The 18,051-nt window shown below is 40.3% G+C and overlaps 2 protein-coding genes across 2 annotated transcripts in view; one reads left to right on the top strand and one right to left on the bottom strand.

The window, feature by feature from the left end:
- The window catches only part of LOC124300690 (glutamate receptor ionotropic, NMDA 2B), a 1,918,249-nt gene that overhangs the window by 1,004,855 nt on the left and 895,343 nt on the right, over window positions 1–18,051 (bottom strand). The window lies entirely within an intron of this gene.
- Window positions 16,303–18,019, top strand: LOC124300691 (uncharacterized). The gene has a single exon (XM_046755015.1). The coding sequence runs from the start codon at window positions 16,333–16,335 to the stop codon at window positions 17,749–17,751; it is 1,419 nt and encodes a 472-aa protein (XP_046610971.1). The 5' UTR covers window positions 16,303–16,332; the 3' UTR covers window positions 17,752–18,019.

Genomic DNA, 18,051 nt, shown 5'->3' with positions numbered 1-18,051 from the left:
TAAACGAAGACGCTCCACCAACTCGTTTGGATCATCCCAGAAGACGTATTCCGTTTCAACACCTTGTCGAGTGATCATAGCTTGCGGAAGTAGACCTTTACCCTTTCGGCGAGGTGATGGGGAATAATCCATTAATTCGGCAATGACATTTCTAAATTTGTAACTGTTATCGTTTCGAACAGCCCCGTCGGATGAGTAATACTTCTTATGCGCGTTCGTTGCGAGGATTATGTTTTTAAAATTTTCCCGATCTCCGGCGCTCACAGAAGAACCGTCAGGCTTCTTTTTGAACAAAAGTTCCAGCAAACCCTTCGTTTTCGGGTAACGCGTGTCGCCAATACGAACGTAGTCACTCTCAAAAGGTATCAACGAATCACCGATCATTAGTCCGTTTGAGAGGTTGCGTACACCGTACACGTTGTCCAATTCGCCTTTTGTCGTCGCATCTCTCATCAGTGCAAAATACTCGTCCTCGACCGGTGTTTCTACGACTGTTTCATCCCCCGCCGAAGCAAAGGAATCGTCCATTTCCGAGACAGTTTCATTTTGCGTTTCATTTTTCACCTCCTTTATTTCTTCTTTAATTTCTTCCACCTCTTGTTTGACAGGTTTGGTATCTTTTGTAACATTCACCAGTTCTTGCAACGGAGTCACTACTGGTTTGAAAACGTCACTCAATTTCTGAGTCGTAGATTCCCTGCCCGACTTGAGCAATCTGTGTTTTCGACGGATCGCAGCACTTGCTTGAGCGATCTGATGTAGGACATCTTTTTGCTTGGAAATTTCAGAGCTCTGCATGTTGACGCAACTGAGTCTGCAACGCTACTGCGTCTCTCGCTCGAAAACGGTAGATTTTATTCCTTTTCCAGGCTAACAAAAGAATCGAATCCCCTCCTGTATCGTCCATCGTTGAGCTCACTGTCTTTGTCGATCACCAGAAACCCGTACTTCTCACCGTTCCAGCATGCAGAGCACACACTTTTAAACTCTGTGTAAGACATATCGGTGTTCACATGGTCGTTGTATACGTGTCTCAGGTTCATATCGTCTTGTTTGAATAACACGAGTAAGTTTACGTTGTCGCGCACGAGATGTTTGGGAATACGCGCGTACGTCTGACAGAGATAGAAACAGTCAACGTCGTGATGTCTACCCATGCAAAAGTAGGCTCTAATATTGTCCTGCTTCTCGCACGCTACATCGTCAAATATGATTATTGAGTTGGGCCGTGCTTCTTCCGGTGGAATCACTTGCTCACGCTCGGTAAACGCAAAATACTCCGTCCTCTCAACATGGTCCAGCAATTGCTTCAACAATTGGTATTTAGGTTGGTTGAGAGATTTCGAGTAGATGTAGATATTTTCAAATCTGAGTCCATTGGGATGGGTTATAAGTGTGAGCAACGCATTAGTTTTACCACAATTCGACGGTCCACAGAATATCGCACGTACACTGTTCGGGAGTAATTCACCGTGCCGTTTGTGCTTTTCGACATTTTGCTCCGAAAGTTTGTCAAAATTCATCACGGGAAGCTTGGTAGGTTGTTTCTCAAACCGCATCTCGGACATGACTGATCGGATTTGCTATAAATACCCCGTTTTAAAGCACTTTTCTTCAGTCAACGCACGAACATGATCGCGTACAGAGGTAAACGAAGCAGCAGCAGGCGGCAACATCGTGGCAAGGGTCTGGTGAATAGAATCATCAACAAACTTCCGATCGAGTTGCATGTTCCCGGTTACCAATACTGCGGTCCTGGTACGAAGTTGACGAAAAGACTAGCGAGAGGCGATTTTGGTATCAATCCTCTCGATGCAGCGTGTAAGGAACACGATATAGCGTATTCGAAAAATCGTGAGAACCTTGAGGTTAGAAACGAGGCTGATAGGGTGTTGGCTGAGAAAGCTTGGAAACGGGTTCTCGCAAAGGACGCAAATTTGGGTGAGAAGGCAGCCGCTTGGGCAGTAGCTAATACAATAAAAGTAAAATCAAAACTCGGAATGGGAATGCGAAAGTCAAAAAATGTGACCTTGAGAAAAATTGTAAATGCTGCAAAACGTTCTATGGTTCCAAGCAACGATGCAAAAGTAGCTATCGAATCTGCGCTGAAGGGAGCTGAGAACGCCGTTAAAAAAGCGGGTGGTAAATGTAAAGTGCGAACACCTCGCGTCCTACCGGTACCTTCGAAAGTCGGTGGTTTTCTACCGTTTCTGATTCCTATTTTTGCCGGTCTCAGCGCTACGGGTGCGTTAGCCGGTGGTGCGGCAGGTATAGCAAAAGCTGTGAACGATGCGAGCGCGGCTAAACGAGAATTGGAGGAAAGCAAACGACACAACAAAACTATGGAAGCTATCGCGTTGGGCAAAGGGCTTCATATGAAACCGTACAAAACAGGTCTTGGTCTCCATCTTTCAAAAAACTAGATGCGATGCTACCACGTCGAGCGTGGACTGATTGGGACTTGTTGAAATATGCAAAAATCTTGAGGGTTCCGCATTTCCGCGGTGTTTTTATGCGAAACGAAATGCCCGAAAACGGTCCACGAAAAAACGAGTCAGCTATAATCAACCTTGACGACAAAGACGGTCCGGGAACACACTGGGTTGCGTACAAGAAACGCGACAATAATATCGATTACTTTGACAGTTTCGGCAACCTTCAACCACCCTCGGACCTCATAAAATACCTCGGCGTTGGTAGCGTCAAATACAATCATGAGAGGTACCAGGATTATGATACATTTGAATGCGGACACTTGTGTCTGAAATTTCTAAGTGGTGAGCTATATAAACATGGTGCGTGATTCGTCAAAGTCAGTCTACCACTCGCAGTCATGGATGATTCGTTAACGTTAACGATTTCGGGAACCTCTTCGATACTCGAGGTACAATATTTCCCACCGATCGAACTTGCTCGTGATAAAAGTTATGCTCTTGGCTTGGTAGAATTGTTAACCTTTAATTCGATTCCCAACGTTGATGTCGGTCACAATAAAATTTACGTAGCTGACAAAGTGATCACCATACCTACCGGCAGCTACGAGATCGAGGACATAGAGAAGTATCTTCAAAACGTGCTAAGAAATACAGATATCAGGCTCGCCATCAAACCCAACAATAATACATTACGCAGCGAAATCACATGCAACCACACGATTAACTTTGAGCCGAATGATTCCATTGCTCAACTTTTGGGATTTACACCACGTGTATTGGAGGTTGATAAAACTCACGAATCGGACGTGCCTGTAACTATACTCAAGGTCAACGCGTTGCCAGTCGAGTGTAGCATTACAACAGGCGCCTACGTCAATGGACACAAAGTACACACTATTCACGAGTTTTTCCCGACCGTCCCACCAGGATATAAGATCGTGGAAGTACCGTCGCACGTCATTTACCTTCCGATCACCGTCAAGACCATAGATCACGTTCAGCTCCGGTTAGTGGATCAAGACGGAGACCTGGTTAATTTTCGTGGAGAAGTCATTACTGTGAGACTACACATCAAATCGCAATAAACGATGGGAATTGTATATAACAGACTGTCAAAGAGTAGGTATATCAGTAAGTCGACATGCCCCGATCAAGTCAGTCGTCGATCGATTCCCGAACCGCTAACACCTCGAAACGTGGAGTTCCTGATAGCTCTGGGTCTGAAACTGACACCTTTTGGAAAAGGAATTTCCGACAAATAAAAATCCGATTTTGCTTTTTTATCATCTGCTACGTGCCATGGTGGAGGAAATCTTGAGCATTCAAACACCAGTCGTCTCTGACGAATCCGTTGCGCATTACGAGATTCACGCTCACAAACCTTACGCCTCGTCAACTTTCAACAACAGCGATGAAATTCGAATCACCGTTCAGCATCAGGATTTATGCATATTACCCAGCAAAAGTTCGGTACATATCCACGGACGACTCCTCAAACCTGATGGTACAGCTACTGTGAACACACAGCTCGTAAACAACGCCATCTGTCATCTGATTGAAGAAATTCGCTACGAAATAAACGCAGTTGAGGTTGATAGAAGCAAGAACGTTGGCTTGACAAGTCTCATGAAGGGTTACGCTTCCCTGCACCCTGGTCAGACTTGGCTGATGGAGAACGCTGGATGGCTCGATGTAGAAGAGAAGAAAAAATTAACCGATGCCGATGGTAACTTTGACGTACTGATACCGCTCAGCATGATATTGGGTTTCGCCGAAGACTACCGCAAGATCGTTGTCAACGCTAAACATGAGTTAATTTTGACGAGATCAAAAACTGACGTCAACGCAATCATGCAGACTCAGGAGGAGGAATTCAAAATCACGATCAATGCAGTGGAATGGCTAATACCGTATTTGAAACTCGCGGATCAGAAAAAAGTTGACCTACTAAATTTCATTCAGAGAGATCCGCCTGTTTCGATGAGCTTCCGCAGTTGGGAATTGTACGAATATCCCTTACTTCCCACAACATCGAAACACGTTTGGACTGTGAAAACTTCCACTCAGCTTGAAAAACCTCGGTACGTCATTTTGAGTTTCCAAACAAGTAGAAAGAACAAGACTGGCAAGAACGCAAGTCATTTCGATCATTGCAATATCACGGACGTCAAGCTATTTTTAAACTCTCAATCTTATCCGTACGGTAACCTGAACCTCAACATGAGTCGTAATCTCTACGCGCTCCTGTATGAGATGTACGCAAACTTCCAAGCTACCTACTACGACAAGAACCCCGAGCCGTTGCTGACAAAGAGTGAATTTCTTCGAGACGTCCCCTTATTCGTTATCGACTGTTCGAAACAAAACGAATCTTTGAAGTACGGACCTGTCGACATCCGTCTTGAATTTGAAGCTAAAGCCAACTTTCCCGCTGAAACATCGGCGTACTGCTTGATCGTTCACGATCGTATTGTCGAATATAACCCGCTCAGTGGTGGGGTGAAAAAGTTGGTATAAAAGCTGACCCGTTTCCACCATCTCGCACAGTTCAAAGATGGAGCTTATCGTTGACATACAAGGCTTTCGTAGACCTTTCAACAACACCTTCACATTAAAAGAATTGGCTATAATTTCAATCTACTCGGAAGCATCTCCATCAGTGTTTTTCTTCAAGCCACCTTACAAATGGAATTTACTGGACGTCAAATACAAAAGCCAAAATTCTTGGTTAGAACGCGATTTTCACGGCTTACGTTGGAGCTGTGGAACCATACCTTTTGAGGAAGTTGAGCGGACCATTCAAGACAGGCTGTGCAAAGCTCAAACCGTGTACGTAAAAGGAGAAGAAAAACGAGATTGGTTGCTCAAAATCGTTCCGAAAGTTCAAATCATCGATATGTTGGACTTTGACTGCCCGTCGCTTGAAACCCTGCAAAAAACTTCAGCTGTGTCTCTGAGATGCGGCCTTCACACAATACCCAACGCAATCTGTGCAGCACGAAACGTTTGCATACTTCAGAATTGGCTACAAAATCATCGTACTGTCCGGATGGCGAGGCTGTACGATTTGTGTTACTGCGCAGAAGCGTCTACAAGAACGGTCCCGCATTCCTGGCGAATATATCACCCTGGTCATGATACTGTTGAATAGAATTATTGTACTATTTTAGTGAAGTAATTGTCAACCGTACTCTAAAAATTGTACTCAATGAAACTGTTTTTTAAAGAATATTCATGAAATAATTTTACATCTTCACCTTAGCTCTTAAGAGAGAATTTTTTTCAATACGAAGCTTATGTAAGATTCGACCTTGCTCTCCATCCTTGACCGAGCTGTACTCAAACCGAGTTATGTTTTGCATTCCTAGAGCGATAGTAACCCAACACCGCAGATCCTTGGCTCTGTACCGCGGCTATCGGCCGACCTTGCACTCCGGCCTGAACCCGTCCAAATACTCATCGTAGAGTTCACATTACATGACGCAGCTCGAAACCCACCATCGTTGCTTAGTGGTGTTCGGAGTAGCATTTTCTTAGATTTTGAGACTTAATTCTAGATACAATTACAAGGTACGTAGGATTAAAGGTATACAAGATGGATAAATGAAAAAATATTCATAATTTAAATCTTTTTTATTGAACGTAAGACTTACACAGAACATTGGATATTTGAATATTATACGTATACAAATTCAAGTTGACCGTACGGTCCGCCAAGATAGCGTAGATGCAGCCGTATCTCCTTACTGGCTGTCGTCACCTTCTGGAACAAATCTTCATTTTCGTGGAGGGCTTTGTTCAGTCGGTTGGGCAGAAAAATCGTGAAAGCGTCATCCAAGTCCAGAACGATTTTGTCTCCAAATTTCGTTTTTACCCGACGTACGCCACTGACCCGGTATTCGAAGTAGACTTCGAGGTCCGAGAGCTTTTTCAACGGCAGAAATGTCTCCAGACGAGCGACTTCGTTCAATTTTGAAAAGTCCATTGTCGTTACGGTCCAGTTGTAGGTGCTCGAAATCTCTTGTGAGTTAATTGAGGTCGGATCTGATTTTCAGCAGATGTTTTACTTCTCCAATATTCTTGAGGAGCAGTTCTAGTCGTTTCTTCAACTCACGTTGTTCCAGAGCACTTCTCATTTGCAAGAACAGCTTCAGACTGGCGATGAAGTTTTCACTTTTCGCTTATATAACGTTCCCCCACCACATAATTTGATGGAGGGTAAGGAATGTCACGGGGCTGATATCAAAGTTTGTGTATGCGCGCGCACCTTTTGGCATTCCAAGAGCGATAGTAACCCGACACCGCAGATCCATGGCTTTGTACCGCGACTATCGGTCGACCTTGGATATCAAACCGACATCCGAGTAAGTGAAAAACAATTCTCGGAACCATTAATTTTGGAATGTCACGTGGTTGATAAGGTGGGAAAGGAATGTGAGGTGGTTGATATCAAACCGACATCCGAATAAGTGAAACACGATTCTCGGAACCATTAATTTTGGAATGTCACGTGGTTGATAAGGTGGTTAGACAAAACAATGCGTTCGACAAGTTTCGACTTGACGGCGAGCGGCATGCGGTCAAAGGATTTCGGTGCGACGTGCAATTTGAGACAAACAATTCTCGGAACCATTAATTTTGGAATGTCACGTGGTTGATAACGTGGGAAAGGAATGTGAGGTGGTTGATGTTACACGTCAGCAGTCCTACCGTGGGAAAGGAATTCGGAGTGGTTCATGTTACACATCAGCAGTCCTATCGTGGGAGATGCGGGACGGTGAAAAAGTTCTCGCCCCGCTACGCCCTCTACCGTTGGCAGGCGAGCACTACAGACCTTCGGTCGGTAAGATTGTCGGTAAAACAGCACGATTTTGACCCTCGATCGATACAACTGTCGGTAAGATTGTCGGTAAAACAGCACGATTTTGACCCTCGATCGATACAACTGTCGGTAAGATTGTCGGTAAAACAGCACGATTTTGACCCTCGATCGATACAACTGTCGGTAAGGTTGCACGGTTTTGACCTTCGGTACGGCAGACTGTGACGTCATCGCGGAAAAGGGTTTGAGTCTGGGCTGCGCGGAGCGGCTCGGTCGGTAAAGAAGGTGTTTGTACTCAGAACCCCCCTTGCTGTACTACTCACTCTATGACATCAACGATATTCTGTATTGCCGTCTGCAAAACAAATCAATGTTAATATCAAATAATAACTTGTCAATGACGATTTCCCATCGTTATACACCGTCCTTCTCTCCACAACGCTATCGCGTCAACAATATTCTGTCTTGCCGTGCGCAAAACAAATCTTATTAAACCAAAGAAGAAAAACCCATTCCTTCCTACCTCTCAACAATATTTCTCAACACTATAAGGAAATCAAATTCACGACATTCTTTCCTGTCAGAAACCTTACTTCTTGGGGATGTAACATAATCAATACTCATAGATTTGCTCTCAAAAAACGAATTTTTCGCCTCACGAGTAAATCGCTCGTTGCGATTATTTTGTGGATTGCCTCACAACCACAGAACAAGTTTGACCCTCAACCGTTCGTAAGGCCTGTGATGATGGGTTCATTTCACTCGTGCCATAGCCCAATAGAGTGATGAAACGACTTCTGAAGCTTTCTCGAAAACCTACTTAAAACGGTCAAACTCTAGCAACCTCTTCCAGGAGCTCACCGAAGAATTAACAAGTAATTATTTTTCACCTTCCTTCTGTGTCCAGAGACCGAATCCTGCCGTTCCGATCACGAGACAGGAAATTCCTAAAACTATTACGATATTCGAGTATGTGCGAAACCACAGCGCTATCTTTCATATTACTTATGAAATCCCCGAGGTATTCCGCGGATAAATAAATTCGAATCGTTCCATTGGCGACCGTAACAGGACGCGAAACGTTTCATTGGCGACCGTGACAGAACTCGAAACGTTTCAATATATATATATATATATATATATATATATTATATATATATAATATATATTATATATATATATATATATATATATTAGGCTGATTAAAAAAAAACGGCTAATTTTTTTTCTTCAAAATCCTCACATAAAAACTTCCGAGAAGGTGTGAAAAGACGCCTGTAAAAAGCAGAGCCCTTAATATTATTATTAAGAGGTCGCGCATCGGGAATTTCTATTTCCCGTTCAAATAACACAGGAATAAATTTTTTTAAATTTTGCAATTTCGTATTTTTACAACGGCTCATTGAATTAGCGGACCAAAGCATATTTTTGTAGGAAATTTGACGCTCTACAAAAAAAGTCCTTACAAAGTTTTCGATAGTCACACTCCTTCAAAAGTTATTCCAGGTCAAAGTTGAACTTACAACAAAATTCAATGTTTTTTTTTTTTTTCGATGATACTATGAATCTTTCCTCATTATTTTGTTATAAATATATATTTAATAAATATATCTTACTCTAATTGGGCTTTTTCAATCATTAATTTTCCCATCGAGTCAATATAAAGTTACCTTACAAAAATGCGATGTTAAATAATAAACATGTTATCATGGAGAATCCATAACTGATGCACTTGACTATTTAAAAATGTAATTGTTCCGAAATCTATCCTCTTTATAACAAAATAATGAGAAAAGATTCATAGTATCATCGAAAAAAAAAAACATTGAATTTTTTTGTAAGTTCAACTTTGACCTCGAATAACTTTTGAAGGAGTGTGACTATCGAAAACTTTGTAAGGACTTTTTTTGTAGAGCGTCAAATTTCGTAGAAGAATGTGCTTTGGTCCGCTAATTCGATGAGCCGTTGCAAAAATACGAATTATTCCTGTGTTATTTAAACGGGAAATAGAAATTCCCGATGCGCGACCTCTTAATAATAATATTAAGGGCTCTGCTTTTTACAGGCGTCTTTTCACACCTTCTCGGAAGTTTTTATGTGAGGATTTTGAAAAAAAAAAATTAGCCGTTTTTTTTGAATCAGCCTAATATATATACATATATATATGTCGGAGAAAGAAGAATGGTCGGGTTTTTCCCTGAGAGTGGAAATTCCCAAGACCCTAGTTTAAACATTTATAACCGTAATAAGTAGTTAATTCAAACATAAGGGTATTCGTTTATGACATTCGCTGATTGGGTTCGGGCTGACACATCTGCTCACCGAACGTAGCCATGGTCGCGGGATAGGTACCGTTATCTACCCGTAGAGGTATAGAGGGAAAAGGGGAGCGGGCTGATGAGCCCGGTGAAGCTTTTTGGAATAAGAAGGTGCGAAGGAAGAGGCAGTTCTGATTGAGAGGCAGTCGAGTAAGGACACATCGAGTATCCTGTCGACCGTGGATTCGTTACCGAACTTCCGATAACTCGTAAGGGATAGATTGAGTGCCAGCTTTCGTGTTGAGAAACATTGAATTAAGAAAGCTCAGTATTGTAATACTGAAGTTGTACATTGATTATACGCGTCATTTGTAATTTCTTTCATTCAATATGAATACCCGTTCGGCAAATCGAAAGAGTGTGTATATATATATATATATATATATATATATATATATATATATATATATATATATATATATATATATATATATATATGTCGATGTAACATATATATGAGAAGAAGAACGGAGAAACACCAGATGAAACTCCTAAATTACGTGTTTGGCGTGTGGAACGCATTTTGAACCACCATTTATTAACAATGCAAAACTTAGTACTTCAATATTTAAATAATTGATTGACACGTCAATTCAGTTCCGGGCTTGCTTGTTTACTAAAACTTCTTTCCTCTTTTTGAAAACAGCCGCCCTTCGGAACAATATAAGACAGTGACGGACGGCAACTTCATTATTTCGTCATCCTCAACATATATATGTATGTCGGAGAATGGCCAGATAACACTCGCGAACTTTGTGTTTTGCGTGTGGGACGCATGATGAACCACCTTTTTATTCTTTTACAAGATAAAAACGGAACTTAACTTATTGAACAAAGCTTTTTAAAATTCAACGTTTATAACAAGATCCAAAATGCTCAATGTTTATTCTGTTATTGATCTTTGCCGTAGTTTCTCTGGAGACCGAATAGAAGAAAGCGGTGATAATCCTCCTCGTTATTCATTTCATTATCCTTGACACGGCTAATCCTGACAATCACACGTCCTCGTGTGCTGTAATACAAAAATTAAAAGATATTTAGACCGTTCGGCCAACCTGATCATATTACCATTCCAAAAAATCACGATGTGCTTTAACAAATCCATAAGTTATAACAAATTCCGTACTAAATAACAAGTCCGGTGACAAACTGTTGACAACACCCCATTTCATAGAAATAATCTTCTTTCCACAAGAGCAAGAACTACAATCTTCTCAAAAGACTTGCATTCCTCTCATGAGACTTATATTTTTATCCAAACATGTAATTTCCACACATATTGCCAATTATCAATTGGGCTTCACATATGTGACCGTATGACAACGTCAAGCCGTCCATACATCAACATTTCCACACACAGTCGCCTCATGCGACAGCAACACACCATTAGCCGTTACATTGCGCCATCTCCGCTCACCGAAATGAGTAAGGTTTTTTTTTTTGACTTGCAACTAATAAGCGTAATGAATGTGTGCACTAGGATCAAGCTCAAACCAAAGGGAATGACAATCATTTCCTACTCCAATATTCTGATGAATTTCTTATAACAGGTGCGCCAACAAGGATGTCACAGGTTATTAATCCAAAAATAACACATTAAATTTGTAATTTAATACCTTGAATACTCAATGACTCTTCAGAAGATTTATCAAAATCAATATCCAATTCTGAAGGTACAGAACAGTCAGGCATTGCTCGAAGACGGTCATGAGCGTATTTGTACGTTCGATTACAATTTAGAGATTTTAAAATGTACCGATCTCCGTCTAACACTTCAATAACACGAAATGGCCCTTTAAATTTTGAATTCAATTTTGTTTGATTTCTTTCGTGATTTTCAATTAAAACATAATCCCCAACAGAAAATTTTAAAAATTTTGCCTTTGGGGCATCAAATCGCGATTTTTCAATTTGCGAGTTAATCTCAATCATATTGGCTGCTCGCTCTCTGATTTCCGATAAGTCAATTTCTTTTTCACAATCAGTGATCGGTAACAGATTCAACGGTCTAGCTACGCGACCAATCATCAATTCCAGAGGAGTAGCTTTAGTCACACTACTGACGGAACAATTCAGTGCCAGTTGAATATCTCCAAGAGAATCCTGCCAAGATCTATTATTATCAACCTCAACAGAAGTGAGCATATTTTTAAGTGTACTCATAACACGTTCGACTTGACCATTGCCTCGACTAGTATCAGTAGCAATCAAATGAAGATTAATGCAATGGGAAGCACAAAAATCACGAAAATTTTTGTTTGCAAAACATCTCCCCTGATCAGCAATCACACGAACCGGTGCTCCAAATAATGTTACGATTGATTTTAAAGCTTTTATAGCACTTACAGCATCAATAGAAAGAGTATGGTAAAGAAAAACAAACTTAGTAAAGGCATCAAAGAACACAAAAACATATTCTTTAATATTACTTTTGCCACTAAGCTTTCCAGTAACATCAATATGAAGAGTATGCCAAGGAATACTCTTTGGGATTGGATGTAATTCAGCTTGAATTTTACCAGAAGTAGACTTGGAAATTCGGCAAGTAATGCAATTTTCAACAAATTTTCGGACATATTTGGACATATTAGAAAACCAATAATGTTGGTAAGCCTTCTCTAAAGTTTTATGCCATCCCAAATGAATAATCGATTCATGAACATGATTTATTATAGACCACTGAAAAGCTTTAGGGATTATTGCTAAAATACGAGTGTCATTATTTCGCTGTATTTTTCTGAACAAAATTCCAGATTTAAGTTCGTATGTATTAGAAACATTTGAGTCAAGCTCATCGTTTTCTAATTTAGAAATAAGATCACGAATTTCGGCATCCTTCTGCTGCTCCGCTTGTAACCAACCGTGAGAAATTTTTGAAAAATTTATACGTTTTTGCTCAACAGTTTCAACATTCAGTTTGTCATTCTCAGGTAGAGGATTTCGAGAAAAGAAATCTGCATGTGATAGATTTTTTCCTTCTCGATAAACAATATCAAAGTCGAATGACTGTAAAAATGCCCACCATCAATAAACTCTTGGGGATAAGTCAAGTTTTGCACGAGATGCCTTGAGAGAATTACAATCTGTAACTACTGTAAATTTTCTACCATGTAAATAATGCCGAAAATGCCTAATAGCATTCACAACAGCAAGTGTTTCCAATTCATACGAATGATATCGCGACTCTATTTCTGTAGTTCTTTTGCTAAAATAAGCTACAACATGGGCCTTTCCACCAACTTTTTGGATGAAAATTGCACCGTAACCAACTGAGCTAGCATCTGTATGTAATTCTATAGTAAAATTTGGATCAAAAATCATTAAAAGAGGAGAACTCGTCAGGTGAGAAACAATTTTTGTTCGAATTTCCTCAAATTCAGGTTTCCAATCAATCCTACCCTTTCCATTAGTAAGTTTATACAAAGGACAAACAAGTTTAGAAAACCCTTTTATAAATTGCCGAAAATACGAGGCAAGTCCAATAAATTGTCCAAGTTGAGTAACAGTTTGAGGAGGCGGGAGTGCAGTCAACGCGATAACCTTGCGAGGATTTGGTCGAATTTCTCCTGCCGAAACTTGATAACCAAGAAATTCTATTTTCGTTTTCAAAAATGAACATTTCTTTAGATTGACTGAAAATCCAGCTTTAGTCAAAGCCCCTAAAACAACTTCTAATTTTCGAATACCCTCAATAATTGTTTCTGATGGGATAAGAATATCATCCATATAACAAATAATAGACGTATTCACTAGATCTCCCAAAGCTTTGTTAATTGCTCGCTGAAAAACAGAAGGTGCATTTTTCAAACCAAAAGGCATTGCTAAATATTCGTACTGCCCGTCAGGAGTAACAAAAGCAGTCCGTTCAATAGAATCTGGGTGAATAGGAATTTGGTGAAAACCGCTAGCCATATCAAGAGATGTAAAATAATGAGCACCTCCTAGTCTATCTATCTGATCAGCAATAAGCGGTAACGGATATTTATCAGCCACCGTATTATTGTTAAGCTCCCGATAATCAACACACATTCGATCAGAACCATCTTTTTTTTTAACTAAAATAATGGGACTAGCAAAAGGAGAACAACTGGGTCTGATGACATTCTCCTCTTGTAATTCCTTGATTTTATCTCGCACTATTTGACGTTCAACAGTCGAAAGACGATAAGGTCGTCTTTGCACGGTTCGGTTAGGATCTAGCAAACGAATTTCAAGTTGTCCGGTCGTTACTCTAGATTTAGGTGTTCCTATGACGAAAGTTGAAGGAAATTTGTTTAAAACATCAACCAAGAGACGTTTGTCAAGTTCAGAAACGTCTGTTTTTATTTCGTCAAAATTAAATGAATGATAGTCTACTTCACAAACATTAACCCTCGGAATTCTTTTTAGAACTAAACTGTCAACTGTCATTTCTATTGAGTAACCAAGAGATAATATTTCTCTTCCAACAAGAATTTCAGTACTAAGAAAATCATCATGAATCACATGAAATAAAATTTCCAGGCAATGATCATTTATAGTCACTTGTGCCAAGATTTGAATGACACTTTGAATACTAGAAGGACCGATACCGGAAAGAATGACTACAAAGTTCTGACGTTTTCCTGAAAATTTTTTAGCAATGCTTTCTTTAATCAGAGAGCATTCAGCACCGGAATCAAAACAAAATGAAAACTTCTCACCGGAATGTAGTAACTCGCCAAAAGTCGGTTGAATAGAACACGAATTAACACGACGCTCCATTTGACCTTGAGCAAGGGTATTTTGTCCAGATCCAGAAGACTTCTTGCAGCTTGTAGAAACATGTCCAACTTCTCCACATTTGAAGCACGTCACAGAAGATTTCACAGCGGTGGAGGGTATTTTCTTTGAAAGATTTCCAAAGTTGTCCGGGATGGTGCTCAATGAACGACTTCGACACTCCGATATTTTGTGTCCAAATTTTCCACAGTGAAAGCATTTTAATGAAGATACATAAGTTCTCAATCGTTTGGAATCGAACGATGAGCCCTCTCTGGCTTGAGAAAAAGGAAAAGCTCTTTTTCGGTAATCAACTGCCATAAGTTCTTGTTCTAACTTCGTTCGAGAACTTATTTCCGTAGTAAGAGCCAAACGTTTTAAACGTGGATCCAACTGAGCCACATGAGAAAGAACAATCGAAACAGCAATTTCTTCGGAATTCATCAGTTGTAGTCGTGGAATAAGAACACTTAAAACTCGACTTGAATATGCAGCGATATTTTCATCTCCATTTGGCTGTCCAGAATATAACGAAAGTAACGTCGCCGCGGGAGTTTCAATAATTTCATATCGCGCGAGAAAAATGTTTTTAAATTGTTCCCAAGTCATTCCGTTAAAGCTGATTTGAGGAAACCAAGATGCAGCTGATCCTTTCATAGCTTTACTCAACGTATTTACTAACTTGCTCCCTTGAAGTTCCTGTTCTAGCATACACAAGCTAGCTGTCGAGCACCAAGCTTGTGCATTGATATTTTGCTCATCCGGATTGAATAGCGGAAAAGTAACTTCATGATGAGAATCAGCAGTTGGACTTTGCATTTTTCGAATTAACTCCATCATATTTTTATTTTGATTCTCAAACAAAATTTGCCAACGATCTTCCGAAGTATCAGAATTGCGTTGAGGAGTCTCGGACGGTAATTCTGAAATGGATGGTTCCGCGTCCCTTCGGTATCCCACTTCTGATGTCGGAGAATGGCCAGATAACACTCGCGAACTTTGTGTTTTGCGTGTGGGACGCATGATGAACCACCTTTTTATTCTTTTACAAGATAAAAACGGAACTTAACTTATTGAACAAAGCTTTTTAAAATTCAACGTTTATAACAAGATCCAAAATGCTCAATGTTTATTCTGTTATTGATCTTTGCCGTAGTTTCTCTGGAGACTGAATAGAAGAAAGCGGTGATAATCCTCCTCGTTATTCATTTCATTATCCTTGACATGTATGTAATATACTTATCCCTGAGATGTGGATGGGATACAGGTTCTTAACTCTAGTAGTGAATAAGTTCAGGCTTTAGTTTAAGTGTTCATTACAGTGTTGTACATAAGAGTGACACGTCTTTCTCGGTAACGCAGTAAGAACTGAACTGCCTTCTCAGGTCAATTGACCCTCTGTCCCCGTTCACCTCCCACTCCACTCTTGCATCCCTCAACGTCATACTTACTCCTACACTCTGTACAAAATACCTTATTACTATACCTAAAACTACCTGATGGCCTGTGCATACTCGCATGTTTCTATTTTTTTGATATTACACTCGGCCATTCTGCAAGGACATCTGCCCTCAGATGTTTTATTCTGCTTCGCTGCTACCTGAATCGTCGTCTTCGTCGTTGGCACCCCACAGCTTCATGGAATCAGCCGTTGTTGATGTTTGGTTAGGCCCTTCGTGCTCCCCAACCTTTTGAACTGTGTAGCGGTCATTTCGTAATGCCCGTATTACAGTATCCGTCAAACTTCTTGGACAAACGACCTTGAATGCGCAGAAACGAAAAATAGGTCTCTTTGGCGGTGCGGTGCGGGACGCGGAGGCGGGGCGAGCTCTGATTAGTTTGTAGCGTCCCGCTGGTCTCTTGTGTACAGTCGCGTTCAGAGGTTATGGTTATTTTTGTTGACTCGTCGTTTTTTTTGTTCTAATTTAGTTGGGTTTTTGTTATAATTCGTTGACTTTGTTGTTGTTAATTTGTTTTTGTTATTTCATTAGTTGACTTTTGTGATTTTTGTTGCTCCATGATGCCACGAAAAACGAACATTGTTTTGAACAGACAAAGTAGAAAAATGGTCTACGAAGTTTATTGTTTTTTTAAAAAAGATGCAAAGAGTGATAAAGAAGCGTTGGAGCGGACTTCAGAAGCCACGAAAACTTCTGTTCGCACAGTGCGACGAATTGTGGACGAAGTAAAGAAGTCTGGCTTGCTAGCCGTATTCCGGACTCCCGGTAAAAAAAGATCGGGGAAAAAAAAGGTGACTGACATTGACAGTTTTGACCAAACGGTAATAAGGAGATGCGTCCATAATTACCATCTTACAAATAAGGAGCTTCCGACCGTAGAAAAGCTACGAGAAAAATTAAAACAAGACATTCATTTTACCGGATCTGAAAGCAGCTTACGACGAGTTTTAAAACAGTTGGGCTTTCGATGGAAGAAAACAGAAAATAATCGAAGGCTGCTAATTGAAAAAACTAATATTCGGTTCCTTAGGATTGAATTCCTACAAAAAATTAAAAAGTTTAGGGAAGAAGGTAGGCCCATCATATACACCGATGAGTCTTATGTGGACTCATCTCATGCTAGCACCAAGGCTTGGGCAGATGGATCAACCCAAGGTTTGAAAAAACCAATATCAAAAGGGCAGCGCCTTGTTATTGTCCACGCAGGATCCGAGAACGGCTTTGTGCCTAATGCACTGCTTTTATTTAAAGCCGGCACGAAGTCTGGAGATTATCATGATAATATGAATTATGAAAATTATGAAAAATGGCTGCGTTCCCAACTTATGCCAAATCTGCCACCGAATTCGGTTGTGATCGTCGATAACGCCTCGTATCACAATAAACAGAGTGAGTTGGCCCCCACATCCAATACGAAAAAAGCAGATATGCAGAAGTGGCTCCGAGATAGAGACATTCAATATCGCGAAAATATGTTAAAACCGGAGTTATATAATTTAATAAAATTAAATAAAGACCTGCACAAAAAATTCAGCGTGGACAACATTCTGGCTGAAAATAACCATTCCGTTCTCCGTTTGCCGCCATATCATCCTGATCTGAATCCTATTGAGATGGCATGGGCAAATATAAAAGGATATGTCAGCAGTAAAAATGTGACGTGGAATTTTGAAAAGGTGAAAGAGCTGGTGAACGAGAAAGTTGCTGCAATGGGTTCTAGCGAATGGGCAAAACTCTGTAAAAAAGTGAAAGAAATTGAAGATGAGTATATTAAAAGTGATCATGTGGTGGACGTGGTCACTGAACAGTTTATTATTTTCGCTGATGACGACAGTGAAAGTGACAGCGACGATGACGATGATGAAATTGATGATGATGATGAAACAACTGAACCAACCCCTGGCACCAGCTCGGCTTCGGCTGGTTTCGACATAATGGAAGGCATATCTATCCTCCCAGTTGATGACGATGATTAGCAGTAATTTGATTAGGAGGGGGTTGGAGTCCTTACAGTACTATAAGTTTTTAATAAATATTATGTTCTGTTCTTACCCATTTTTTTATCATTACAATACTCTCCTCACTTTACTAATACCAATTACTGTAAACGTTATTATATTAGCTAACGCAATCATGAAAAATTGTGTTTTTCATTGACATATTATTTTTGGACGTAAGTGTACATGTACGATGCGCAAACTTTCCCCCACCACCTCGCGCGATGGCCAAGAAGTTTGACGGGTACTATACTCTATACGGACCCAAAAACTTGCCTT

The sequence above is a fragment of the Neodiprion virginianus genome, chromosome 3, assembly GCF_021901495.1.
Source record: "Neodiprion virginianus isolate iyNeoVirg1 chromosome 3, iyNeoVirg1.1, whole genome shotgun sequence".
Classification (NCBI taxonomy): domain Eukaryota; kingdom Metazoa; phylum Arthropoda; class Insecta; order Hymenoptera; family Diprionidae; genus Neodiprion; species Neodiprion virginianus.
Note: the sequence above shows the minus strand (reverse complement) of the source record. Positions and strands in the feature narration are given on the sequence as shown.

Bases quoted from the DNA above. Each gene is read 5' to 3' on its own strand.
- LOC124300691 (XM_046755015.1), top strand. From the start codon at position 16,333: ATGATGCCACGAAAAACGAACATTGTTTTGAACAGACAAAGTAGAAAA.